The sequence below is a fragment of the Varanus komodoensis genome, unplaced genomic scaffold, assembly GCF_004798865.1.
Source record: "Varanus komodoensis strain SLA01 unplaced genomic scaffold, ASM479886v1 scaffold1, whole genome shotgun sequence".
Lineage (NCBI taxonomy): Eukaryota > Metazoa > Chordata > Lepidosauria > Squamata > Varanidae > Varanus > Varanus komodoensis.
In genome coordinates this window covers 104,802,104-104,815,204 of record NW_025335268.1, presented here as the reverse complement: position 1 = coordinate 104,815,204, position 13,101 = coordinate 104,802,104, and the positions used below count along the sequence as shown (strand labels likewise).

At 40.2% G+C, this 13,101-nt stretch overlaps 1 protein-coding gene across 13 annotated transcripts in view; it reads left to right on the top strand.

Annotated features, from left to right (window-relative positions):
- Positions 1 to 347: 347 nt before the first annotated feature.
- ABLIM1 (actin binding LIM protein 1) overlaps positions 348 to 13,101 on the top strand; it is a 153,111-nt gene continuing 140,357 nt past the window's right edge. For 6 of the 13 annotated variants that reach the window (XR_006415615.1, XM_044439471.1, XM_044439461.1 and 3 more), the window contains exon 1: positions 356 to 783. Coding sequence is in view for 12 of the 13 variants with exons in the window: in XM_044439471.1 (XP_044295406.1) it covers positions 768 to 783 (16 nt within the window). In the remaining variant the exon portion in view is untranslated. Of the gene's footprint in view, positions 784 to 13,101 lie in introns of all 13 variants that reach the window. The other 7 variants (XM_044439442.1, XM_044439401.1, XM_044439417.1 and 4 more) reach the window with 5 other exon arrangements.

Here is a 13,101-nt window from a genome sequence, read left to right as displayed (position 1 = left end):
TAACGATTTCCACGTTCATGTATTTGATTTATACAGTCATCTTGCTCAGTTGTGATATTCCATAGTGCACTTTCTGAAGAACAGAGAGCTTTCAGTTTATCCGTGTTAGGATTTAACACTTGTTTTTCTGCAAACTGGAAATGTTCTTAATGCCCATGTCTTCTCTGATTTTGCATTCATGTTAAGCTACTTCTGCCTCAGCTTGGCGCAAGCACGCACGCACGCACGCTTGCACCAGTAAATCTCCTTTGTCTGTGTTGTTAGTTGAAACAGTTCCTGTACGTCTCTCCTGGTTACTCCAGGATCTGTCACTTGGGGGAGTCCTGCCTTGCCAGCTCTGTTGTGCCTTGTCAGAAGACTGCAAGGTGGTGTCAATGGCTCTGGATTAGAGACAGTGGAATTTTGCCTTCGTTACTCAGTGGCTGCTATTGTTGTTACTGCTGTTTTTCCTTTCCGCCTTGCTGCAGAAAGGGCAGAGTCCATGCACTGGGAATGGGCTGTCATTAGGAATCATAAAACAGACAGAGAAGGAGAGCAAAGTGCGACAGCAAGCGCAAGAGAGAAACAGCACCAAGCATTCTGGTTACGTCAGTTCTAGTGGGAAAATAATACAGAGTTTGCTGGAGAACGGTGCCTTCCAGGCAGTTGTTTTGTTCATCTCTGCCAACTACGCTGTAAAGAGAGCACGAGCGTGTGTGCATATGCCTTTGTAAAACACCTCAATTAATTTCTGCTGCCTCTGCTGCTGCCAAGACGATTTGGGGGCCATGGTGAAAGAAAAAGGTAATTTAATCAACTGTCTTTCTTATAGTCTGGGATTGAAATGACTTGGCAGATTAATGTGTCATGTTTGTTTTTCCATGAAAAAGCTGTTATGCTGGTGTCTCCCCCACTTTCTACTTGCTGCTCATTTATTGTTTAAATTCCTGTGGCTTTCAATAGTGATTTGATTTTAAAGGCACATTTTAAGCAGTGGCTTTCTGATTAGGGAACCACATCCTCTGATCCCTTATAAAAGAAACAAAGGCATAGGTTGATTTTAGAAAGATGCAGCTGTTTTGTTTGGCCTTGGCAAGTTCCTATATAAGTCTTTTAGTGGACACCTTGACATTGTGATCTGAAGTACAATAAAGCTGCAGTTTTGAAGCGACATCTATTTTATAAGCAAGTCTCATCTTGGAACTCTTCCAGGGAAAAAAGGTGTGGGGGAGCAAAATCTGAGCCTTAATTGCCTGTAGGGTCTCTGCACAATGCAGTACATTTCAAGTTTGTTTTATGGAGAGGTCCTGCTGACGTATGTAACCATTCTGCAATAAAGGGCTTGGTTTGTTCACCCTTTGACTTTGGCATGTGAACAATATAGATTTATAGGAGTTGTTCACTTTAAGTAAGCTACTCTCTGCCTTTTCCTGCAACAATATGCAATATGTTCAGATTTGACACTTGACTGACAATTTAAGTGGATTCTTGTATATGAATTCATTTTTCTATGAGTATAACAAGCCTTTTCTTCTTTAATGCTACTTGATTCAGATGCAGGGAAAGTGCAAAGTGTCATGATAATTAAATAGGTGAGGGCTGCTTTGGCTCTAATTATTTGAGGAAGCCATTTAGCAGGCCATGAGTGTATTTTCTCTTGGAAAAGCACATCGGCAAAGTTTGTGCATTAAAAAAGTGGATCATTGTACATGAGTGTCTTCCTGCTTCAAATCAGAGTGGCTAAGCAACCCATGAAGTTTCTGTCCATGGTTTGATTAGCATTATATGCAAACCAGGAAGTCTGGCTTAGCTCTTACCCAAACAAGCCGGAAAAAGACCTTATTGTTTGCTGTTGGATTGTTTTTCTTGCTTGTTAGGGGAGAGACAACCCAGGATTCTTGGTTGATATGTAAAATCTAATCAAATCCGCACATGGAGGTCCATAAATTGTTCCCCCCTGTCACTTGCAGTGGGAACAATCAGGCCTATTCATGATAATGGCCAATTTCAATTTAAATGGTGGGTTGTTGTCAAGTGCAAACTGGGCCATTGACTAAATCTCAGATAGCTACACTGCCAAATGCATGTCGGCTGGGGAAATAACCACACTGTGTCTTTTACCCTTGCTATTTTGATACATATCTCTATGTAGGACTCTATGCCTCCATTTCAGTACCAGAAGTATTGAAATATACATATGAACTGGATGCAGCGCTGGTTGCAGTTAACTAACTGTTCCCAGAAATTAACTCAACTGTGCTGATGAGGTTTCTGACATGGCCCCTGTACCTTTAACATATTTGTGGTAGGCAGAAATATAACAGCTAGAAGTATTTCTTGCTGCTTTTTCATGTTGGCACGGGTTGCTGAATTTCTTCTGCCAGGCCTGCTACTAGAAGTAGAGAAGCCCTGCCAGAAAGAAGTTGGCAGCTCTAGCTCAGCCTGATCTGTGACTGTATAAAGAAGCTACTTAAGATGGTTGCATGAATGGCCATTTTCTTGATTAACTGGAAGCTGCTGTTCAAGACATACCTAGATTCAAACTAGTTTGGTTGATGTCAAAAGTCAAAATAACAACTGCAGTTCAGTTGGGTAGTTTCTTACAGAATGTGCTTCCAGTCAGAAAAGCTAAATTGTTCTTTTACTAGAATGTAGTGAGTGGAGTCTAAAACATTTCTTTCCCAGTCTAAGAACGGGGTAATGTCAAGTGCCACTTCCAGTATTTTGCAGTAACAAGAAGTGACTTCCATTTGCAGAGTCCAGACTTCAGCCACAGCCTGTATCCATTGGTAATACTACACAGAGTAAGGCTTCCTTCTTAAGCATGCTTCCTTGGGAGTAAGGCTCAACGCCATTAGGTCTCCATTCACCAAAGTGCAGACTCCCCAAAACTGGAAACCCTACCTCCATATAGGATTTCTACCTACTTACTTGCTCTCATTCTGAAACTGCCCCCACATTTTTCTTACTGGCTTTTGAGGTTAGTTTCTTGGGGAAAACAAATTAACTGGATATCCATACCACTGCAGGGTTCCTTCCAACCAATAAAACATAGTCTAAGCATAGTGAAGTGCAAACCATCTAATAACAGAGTTTTCTACAAATGAACATTTGAAATGGTATGCAGACAGTAGAATTAAAACATGGAAGTTTCCATGCTATTCTGACACCATTAAAGGGTACCTTTTCAATATTTGGTTCCGGTGGCATCATTTCATTCCTGCAGGTGGTAAACCCTATGCCTGCAGATTGTGTGATGATGTAACCAAGTTGTCTTGAACCAGCTGCCCTTGTTTTGTTAAATCCAAGGGTACCCTGTTCCCTCCTAAATGCAGGAACAAGGACAAAAATACCAGGATATGCATCCTCATCAATCTTTACCTGTCTTCTGAATATATACTTGTCAGCTGAGAATTAGGAGCCTCACTGAGGAATGTAACAGAGTGTGCTGGCAAGCATTCCTGTATGGTAATGTTCTCTAGCTAAGTGGTGGACCTCTAGTGGAGGTCAAATGCTGTGTTCGCTAGTTGACAAACCTCTCTTTAGGAAGTATAAGCACTTTGGCTTGTATCAGTGGAGGGGTGCTGGAAGAATACAGCATGTTTGGAGCCTCGCTCTCAAATCTACAGTGAACAATTTCTGAGAGGATTTCCATCTTGTAACTTTTAGCAGCAGTCTCAAGTGGCCCTTATTCAGAATGTGCTGACAGTGATAAACGTAGTGGATGTTTGTTGCTCCACAAGGCCATCAGCTCCATAGCAGTTTGTAAAAAATAAAAACAAAAACACCACAGTGTTATTTTCTGCTTATTTATTGGGACTATTGTGACTTTGTCTTACACTCCAACTGGAACAGCCTTCTCCAATCTGGTGCTCTTCGGTTATGTTCGATCATAATTCATGTCTTTCCCATCCAGCATGGGTTGGGGAAGATGCAACTAAAATGCTGGAAGAACAGTCTTCTCAGCTATGTGGAAAGCCAGCCTACACAGTAGAGGGTGACAGAAATTCATGAAGGGCGAGAACACTCATTCTAGCACATTCAAAGGACTGGACTGAAGGCATGTGCTCATTTAATTAATCTGAATGAGAGTGAATCACCTAGTCAATCAATCTCAATTGATGTCCTTAATTGGAAAATAACAGCTTCATCCATACTTCCAAGCAGAAGCTTCCCCACTGAGAAAAGCACTCAGTCTTGTGAACAGACGCTCAGGGAAGGAGAGCGGGGAAAGGCTGGGAATGCAATCTTCACCTGCAACAATGTTAACTTAGCATTCCTTCTCTGCTGCAAGCAGCTAATCATGGTGAGAAAGTGCTGATGACTGAAACAAGGCTGGATTATCTGTTTGCTAAAATCAGCACTTCACGTGCCGGACAGCAGGCAGACTTCCGCTTGGAAATAACCTTGGGTAGGAAGAAAAAGCAACGCCATCACTTTTTCCCTTACACGTTCCACTGTGCTTTCAAGCACCTTGCCAGGCTCTCTGTCAAGGGCCTTCTGCACATTGCAGAGGGTTCTGAGATTGTGGGGTGGGATGATCACTTGATTCCACGTGGGTGTTGGTTAGGCCTCAGGGACCCCCTGAGTGATTTGAGTGCACCTTGGGATATGGGTGTTCAACTGGCAGGTTAGAAGACTGCTAGGTTGCCTGGCCTATGGCGACCCACACCAGCAGTGAGAACCGGTGTGGTCTGCTTGACTTTTCACAATACCCACAAGAAAATGGTGTCCGAATTTATTTATATTTTAATGTGAGATTGTTCATCAAAGAAAGGCTTTGGGGGTAGTTTTCTCTCATTTTGCAGAGTGATGCCAACTGAGCTGAATGTGGTGATTGTTTGATTAACATTTATTTATTAGATTTTTATCCTGCCCCATAACCAAAAAAGGATACAAATGCATAGCTGTAGTATTTGCCTGCATCCGGAGCTCCTGTAGCAGACCACAGTGTGGATTGGTTTAAAGTAGGGCTATTAAAAGTAAGATTTGGAAGCTCAGTGCAACTCCTTACATGCTTTCTATAAATGAGAAGACACATTTCCAGGCTAGAAAAGAATATTTAAAGACAGGCAGTGAGGCAAACACTGTCTGTCTTTAGAAATGGAAGAATGTCTCAGTTTTGGCTTTGCTCAGTTTCTCATGTTATCCAATCCAAATTTTGGCTGTATAGAACTTTAACAATTTCTCAGGTGACATTTTTAATGAAATCTGATTTTTTGAAGTTCACATAAATTCATAAGCATTATTCTAGACTTATGTCTTACCACATGTTAACATTTTTGCAAGCAATGTTCTTCATATAATACAATGTTAATATTGTTTTCCTTAATCTTCATTTTGTAGACATTGTTTAATTTTGGAACGCACCTACAGTATTTCGAGTACTGGGAATTTCAAAGGATTCTGAGTTTTACATAGCGTGGTTCAACAGTGAAAAATTGATTGACTGCATTAAAATGCATTTGCAGTCAAGTGGGAAGGGCCAAGAATGGGTGATAGTGGCCTTTGCCCTTAGTGACAGTGGCTTTCAACCAAAGTGATGGCTTATTTCTAGCTCAGTTCATTGGTATGGGCAGAAAAATGGCCAGAATTGAATTTAATTGTTTGTAACTGACAGAATCAAGTTCCTCTTGGGTCTTTCAGTGAATCCTAAGGATGAAGGCTCTGTCTGTCCATCCATCCATCCATTCATCCATCTTTCTTGGATAAGCTTTCAGCCAGGAGATTGTGCCCTGGCAAGTCTCTTTCTTGCTGGGATATATAACATCCTCAAAGTCAAGGCTGGGTTTTTGCAACCTGTGCCATGTGCCATGGTGTGCAAGTTAGTGGAAAGAGTGGGCAAGGACTGGCTTCTGTGGGTTGAACGTCTTGCTAAGATTAGTTATGCTTCAGGATCACTTGGACTAACGGACTCACAGTTCCGGCATGGAGGCTATCCCATTGTCATTTGGGAGATAAGACTGTGGTTTTCCTAGAATAAATATTTAGTCTGCCTTTCTGTATGTAATGTGTAAATCAGCACGGTGGGTGTAGTCATTGTACTCAGGTGTGATTGATGCAAAAGTACACTATGTCTCAGCCATTAAAACATATCAGGAAAAAGAAAATATTCAGCAAAGTGCAGGTGCTGGTGTTAAGCACTCAGAGGCTTGCCTAGTGTGAATAAGCAGTCAGAATATTGCAGGGTAGGATCAAACTGCACATTATGTTCCGCTGCATCTGGGTCATCCCTAAGATCTTAACAGATGGGCCATGAAGGTAACAAACTAAAGTCAAAGACTGGAATGGGGCAGCCTTCCCTAACTTGGTGCCATTCTGAATTAACTGAATCTTCTTGCCATCTTGAGTAGTACAACACATTTGCAAGGCACAAGGCTGAGAAAGGCCCAAGTAACAGTAGAGGGTCTTTGTAACCTTCCCCTCTTGGGCCCCTTCTTCACCCAGAATTTATCTTCTGCTTTAGTTTAGTTCACAACTTCTGTGGATAATTTTGTAAAACAAAATTCCTGATGAACTGCACCCAGCTAAGCAATATTTGGTCCTTGCTGGTCTTGAAAATAACAATGTTGTAGGATACGCTGGCATGAAGTTTAAAAACAGGAGAGTGAGAATAAGACACTTTAATATGGATAAGTTGGTCTTAATGATTGAAAAATGCTCAGATATATAATTTTGGTACCATTTTGCCTCCCATTTAAAAACTCCTTTCTCTTCCAGGTTAATACAGAATCTAATGTAGGCATGTGTAGGAAGCAATTGGGTCTTCTGTTAATCTTAGCACCCTCAAAATCTTGCTGTTTCAGCTCATTATTTTTAGAAATCAAGGTAAATGACTTCTGAATGAAGACTATCACCCATTATACATCTGATTCTAAGGATTCCTTCTTTCTACAGATGCTTTCTTTTTTGTATGGTTTCATCTTGTTGAAAGATTCTGGGTAATATGTTGAAGGAGTTTATCTGTTGACAATCAACACCATTCATGTGACTGATCATTATAAAACATAAGAGAAGGGGCAGGGCCTGGATATTGCGAAGACCTTGAACTGACCTCTCTGTGTGAGAGGACCTGATGTTATGTTTGGGAGGGAAAGTTTTTCCCCCACCAGAAGGCTATTTCTAAGTGCAGTGAATCACTGTATTTCCCCCCTGGAACTAAAAGGCTGTTGTGTATATGGGTTACTGAGATACTGAGTATGATGAAAGCTAATTTCTTATCCTGGTTGCTGGTGATCCTGGTTCCTTAAGGGAATATTTATTTATTTATAATGGGAGTTTATCTTGCTCTTTTTACAGTGTTGATGATTGTAGCCCATTTACTTTGTTCCATGGAATAAAATGCTGAAAACACTCTTATCTTCAAAGGTTTTAGCTGTATACCCCTAGTGAGAGTTAATTAGTGATTGAAAAATGGGATCAGGAGTCTGGGTTTTCTGCTTATTCAAGTTCATCAGCTCTAGCCAGCATGATCAGTGGCTAGGAATGCTGAGAATTTTAGTGCAAAACATCTGGAAAGCACCAGGTTGGGGAAGGCTGTTTTGGCTAAAAACCAGTCAAGTGCAACAACTAATAAATATATTCCTGTATATGATTAAATTTCATCTATTGTAAACTGAAACGAATCCAAAAAATAGACCAGGGAAGCTATTTACAAGGGCCAGCGTAGTGGTTAAAATGGTGGACTCAGACTTAGGAGATCTGGGTTCTATTCCCCACTTGTCCATGAAGCTCACTGGGCGACTTTGAGCCAGGATCTGACTCTGAGCCTAATAGGGTCACTGTGACAATTGCATGGAAAAGTGGGTTATGTAAATCACCTCAAGTTTCTTTCAGAAAAAAAAGATAGGATATGAACAAACAAGCAAGCAAACAAACATTTATATAAATTAGGGTGGATTTGATTTAAATCAAGTTGATATAAATCACAATTTAAATCACTAGTCAGTAAGATTAGATTTAAATCATGGTTTTCAACATAACTGAAATACATGTGTGCCTTACCTGTACGTGGAGGAACTTCACTGAAAGATCCCCAAACTGGGTCTCTTTCATGGCATTCTGCCATTACAGGTGTTGTCCTCTAGGTAAAGAAAACCATAATAAACCTCATGAGCACCCCCCCCCCCCCAGAGTTGGACAGGACTAGCACGCATGTGCGGGGGAAACCTTTACCTTTACTATACACAAAAGGATCCAAAGACTTGCGAAGTATTCTGCTCTCAAAAGGTTGCACTTTCATTTTTCCTGCTTGCCCCTCCTTCCTCACATTTCATTTCTTCTTCAGTTCTATTCCATTCCCAACAACCTTCTTCTATTCATTGATTTTTTGAAACTTACCACCTAAGAGGTAAGGGGTTGATTCTGTGTACATAGATTTGCAAAGGTACAATGGGATTAAGGTCTTTTTCTCAACTTCGCACATTAATTTGGTTATAAAATGTTATAAAATGTGAACAGGCATATGATCTCTGTACATAGACATTTTAGTTTTGAGAATTGTAAAACCAAGCATCTGTGTTACTATGTTTCAGACAGAAAAATTTCCCAATAATTTTACAGAAGCCTTTGGAAGAGCATGACACTTTGAATGGAATAATGGAATCCATTTACCAACCAATTTAAACATTTATTTGTAAGCCGCCCCGAGGCTTAAGCGAATGGGGCGGCATATAAGTCTGCTAAGTAAATAAATTGCATGAATATACAACCTCATGCTACATAATTAAAAACTAACCCTTATTTCATGATGAATAAATAACCTTTGGACTACAATGTATATCAAATAGACAAGTATCTTTATACTGATTTTTCCTCAAAAAGCATTTTATTTTTAAACAATCCAATTTATATAAAATAATCTGATTTAAATTAAAAATAAATTTAATTTTTTAAATCTGATTTTTATTATTTTTAAATCATTGATTTTTATTGTTTTTAAATCATTGATTTTTATTCACCCTGATATAAATAAATACCATATGAAAAATAACTAGGAGCAATATAAATTGCTATCCTTTGTTTCCCACATGGCTTCTTATGTCATGAGACAGTCTAATATTCTAAATATTATGTAAATTTCTTTTAAAATGCATATTGACTTCTACTTAACACTTGTATTTTCAAAGCATGTCTGTGCATTAGAGATCATGGTGATAAATTACATTCTTTCCAAGTAAACATATGGAACCCAATGTAAATTTATGATACCAATCCAGAAAAATCTATGGAATGCGCTCCCCAGAGAGGTCCACCTGGCACCGTCATTATTTGTTTTTCGGCGCCAGGCGAAGACCTTTTTATTTGAGCGTCATTTTAATTGTTAACAGTATTTGCTTATTTTATCTGGCCAGGGCGACTTCTTTTATATTGTTATTTATTTTATATTGTTATTTTATATTTTATATTGTTACTATTGTAATTTTCTTTGTTGTGAGCCGCCCCGAGGCTTCGGCAAATGGGGCGGCATATAAATGTTTTAATAAATAAAACAAAAGTTAGTCACATGTAGTTACTGTTGAAATCCATGAGACTTGACTATGACTCATTTAGTTGGCTCAGAGTCATGGAGCTTAACGGCCTTAGTTTGCTAGTCTGGCATCTCTTTTCTCAGAAGAGGTTTATGTTGTTTCTGACACTGAATAACATTTTAAATTATAGGTGACTTGGTGCCAAGGTTACACAGAATACGGGAGCTCAAACCTCCTCCCAGTGTTTTGTTTTGTTTTTGGAGGGGGCATATTGGACATGTATTGAGGGTAGTATTGGCTCTGAGGTTCAGCACTAAACATGTCCTAATGGGGCAAAATCATTTCCCCATTTTAAATTGCCCAACTCAAGAAGCTACTATTAGCCTGGGAAGGGTAAAAAGATAAGCACACCATAGGTCACTGTCTGTCTGCTGCATGGCTTGGGAATTCACATCCCCATTCAGTGGTGCTGTGTCCTCAGGCTATTTCAGAGGTTCTATCCCCACTGCTTTTGTATCTGAAAATGAAGCCGGGAGCTCTGATCAGAGGTATTCTATATCATGTGTGTTTGGCTGTTATATTAAGTAAGGGCAATCAGAAAAGTATATACTATAGCTTAACCTCACCTAAGATGGATGAGGAGTTTGTGTTGCCATGAAAATATGATATATAGTCTGCAAGAGGGAAGATCTAGCTTTTAAGCAATACCTTTAATACCTGACCATTTCCCTGGAGAATCCAACAGGTCCTTCCACCTCCACTGACTTTCTTCAGCTCCAGCAGTATCCATCCTCAAGCAGGACCCACCTCTAGTGGAAAAAACTGGGGGAACTGGAAAAGAGCTATCTGGACCTCATGTGTGGAACAGAGCCAGTTTGGCAGGGCTCACATATGGGTGCTGCACTGACATGACTGAGAAATGACTGTTTCTGCTCATTTCACGGCTTCTGCAGGAACTCCAAATCTCTGTTGTGCAAGTGGTGTGCCATGCTCATGCAAAGGACTTGGAGGACCACCACCAGTGCAACAGAAACAGTAGCACCCAAGAGAATCAGCAGAGGCATAAATGCTTCTTGCATTCTGCCCCCTGAGTATTAACTCCTATTTCTTGCTGTTTATCTTCAGAAAGCAGTTTTATAAGTATGTATGATATAAAGCAATACAAATCCTTAAGTCAGATAGTGGACAGGTAATAAAATGTTGTTTATCATTCTCTACTGCACACCCACCTGGTCTTGATGTTTCAAAGTCCTAAGGTTGAGTAAATTTTTTAAAAAAATAGAGCAGGTGGATGGCAGGTTCCCCCCCACCCCCGACCCAGTCAATAAAACATTTATTTCTGAGATACACGTAACTTTGTTATACCATCATGTCTTTCAGCTTAACAGTTCCTTTCCCATCTGGTACTGCTGTTTCTTTCTTAGTTATTTCTTAGTGTCTTTTTTTTTCCCTTTAGGCATGTGGTTTTGGTTTTTTGCCAATGAAATAATTAAGAACAGTTCTTAAGCTTTAGGGTAGAGCTATAATGATGTGTGAAATAGATTCGCAAGCAAAGCAGGAATCTCTGAATGACTATAGTATTGAGGAAAAGTGTGAGAAATCAAATAAATCAATAGAGGTCAGGCAATTGGTTTTCACGCACTGTGCCTAGGTAACACCATCTGTTTAAGTCAAAATGTTTGCAAAATATGTATGATAAGACTAAGATACACACATCACCTAAGAAGAGATAATTATATAGCGCTTTTTCGGATAGTGGATAGAAGCATGCTGGTAGGAAGTACTCTTGTTAAATTTCATGTTCATGTTAAATTTATGGAAATTCTTAAGTGCACCTAAAAATAGCCAGAAACTTCTTACTAGCCTGAATATTTTTAAAAAACAGTAGGGTTTTTTTTCTTTTAAGCTTAAATCAGAACTAGATGTACAGTAGTACCTCGGCTCACAAAGGCCTCAGTTCATGACCAAATCGGGTCATGAACAGAAATTTCATGAAAATTTTGTCACAGGTTGGGCGACTAAGATCGCGAGCGCGCCGCCTTCCCTGCACAGGTGTGATCACAGTTGTGCTGGGGGGGAGGAGATGGCCGTGATTGTGCCCGTGTTCCCTACCCAAGTGCACCCGCCCACCCCCCCCATGTGCCTGCCTTCCTCCTAGAGGCTTGTGCCCACGCCTGCAATTGCACCTGTCTCCCCCCACGCATGAACGCTGGTGGTGGGGGCGAGATGGCTGAGATCTTTGTTGTTCTTTGTCACTTTGCTTCAAATTTTTGTGAGTAAAAAAATAGTTTGAGAACGGATTAACCTTTTTTACATTGACCCTTGTGGGGAAATTTGACTTGGCTCATGTCCAATTTGGGTCATGACCAAAGTACTGGAATTGACTAAGTTCATCAGCCAAGGTACCACTGTATGCAGGTTGCTGATGTAAGCATCAAATATGTCTCATTTTGTTTTTTTCTCATAAGGTCAATCATGACAAAATTTATCATTTCATACGATCAATAACACAATGTTCTGTGCATTTTCTGCCTGGCTTTATTGGCTGTTGCCTGTGGGACAAGAACATATACAGTCCTTGCTAACATTCTTCAAGAGCAGGGTTCTCTTCAAGATTATAATAGGCATGTTTGGTCATACAGGGGATCTCAAAGATATGCTGGTTCAGTGATATTATTTTTTGTGTCCAAAAAGCAGACACAAATATGGACCTGTGGTCAGTTTCTGTTTCCCCACTTATTTTGGTCCAATTCAGAACTGAATAGTAGATACAATCATTTTAGACAGTACAATGTTTTAAACATAGACCTTGAAGAACGTATGATTTGTAAGGAGTCCTATTTACATTAAGCTGCTTCCATTCTCACCTAGATGAGAATTGTTCCAGTCACACGCACTCGACAGAAACAGCTTACCTGACCCTTCTGGTTTGTAAATTGCCTCAGAGGTCAGTTTGACCTGTGGTGCATCTGATACGTGTGAAGAAATTTAAAAAATGCATTGCTGGCCAGTGGGGAGAGGGCGATGAGAGCCAAGGACGCCAGTGAGCACTCAACATTCTTAGCAACAGATATGGCAAAGATACAATACTGACGGCCATCAGCTACAGAAAAGCATGCAGCCTATTTTTCCCGACTTTAGTCGCACATTACAGCAGAGAATGTAGCAACATGTGATGCTAAGCCATAATGTAGTGCTCCATCTATGAGCAGAAAGGTGCCCTTACATAGTGCCAGCCTTGCACACACTTCCTCCTTTCTACCCTTTGTGCTGCTGGGGAAATGAGTAAGTCAGGAAGCCATGTTGCCTTAGCACATTCACAGTCGGCAGAACCAGAAACAGTTGCTTAAAATAAACTGCATTTTGTTAAAGAAGCTGGCAAAACATCACAGGCGTTATTGTAGGCTCGTTTAGTGACTGACTACATCTTGATTTTGTTTTTTTATTCAAGTATAAGGTGCAATACAACTCCCAGGACTTTCCTTTCTTTAAACATGCCTAGGATTGTGTCCTTACTAACCTACGTTTAATTCATAAGGAAATCATCTCGTGTACTGATGTTCAAGCCGATGCAAGCAGGTTTAGCTCATGTTTATTGGCCTAGTAAGCTGCCTAGGATTATGTTCTGAGGTTACCAGTTCTGATTATGGAA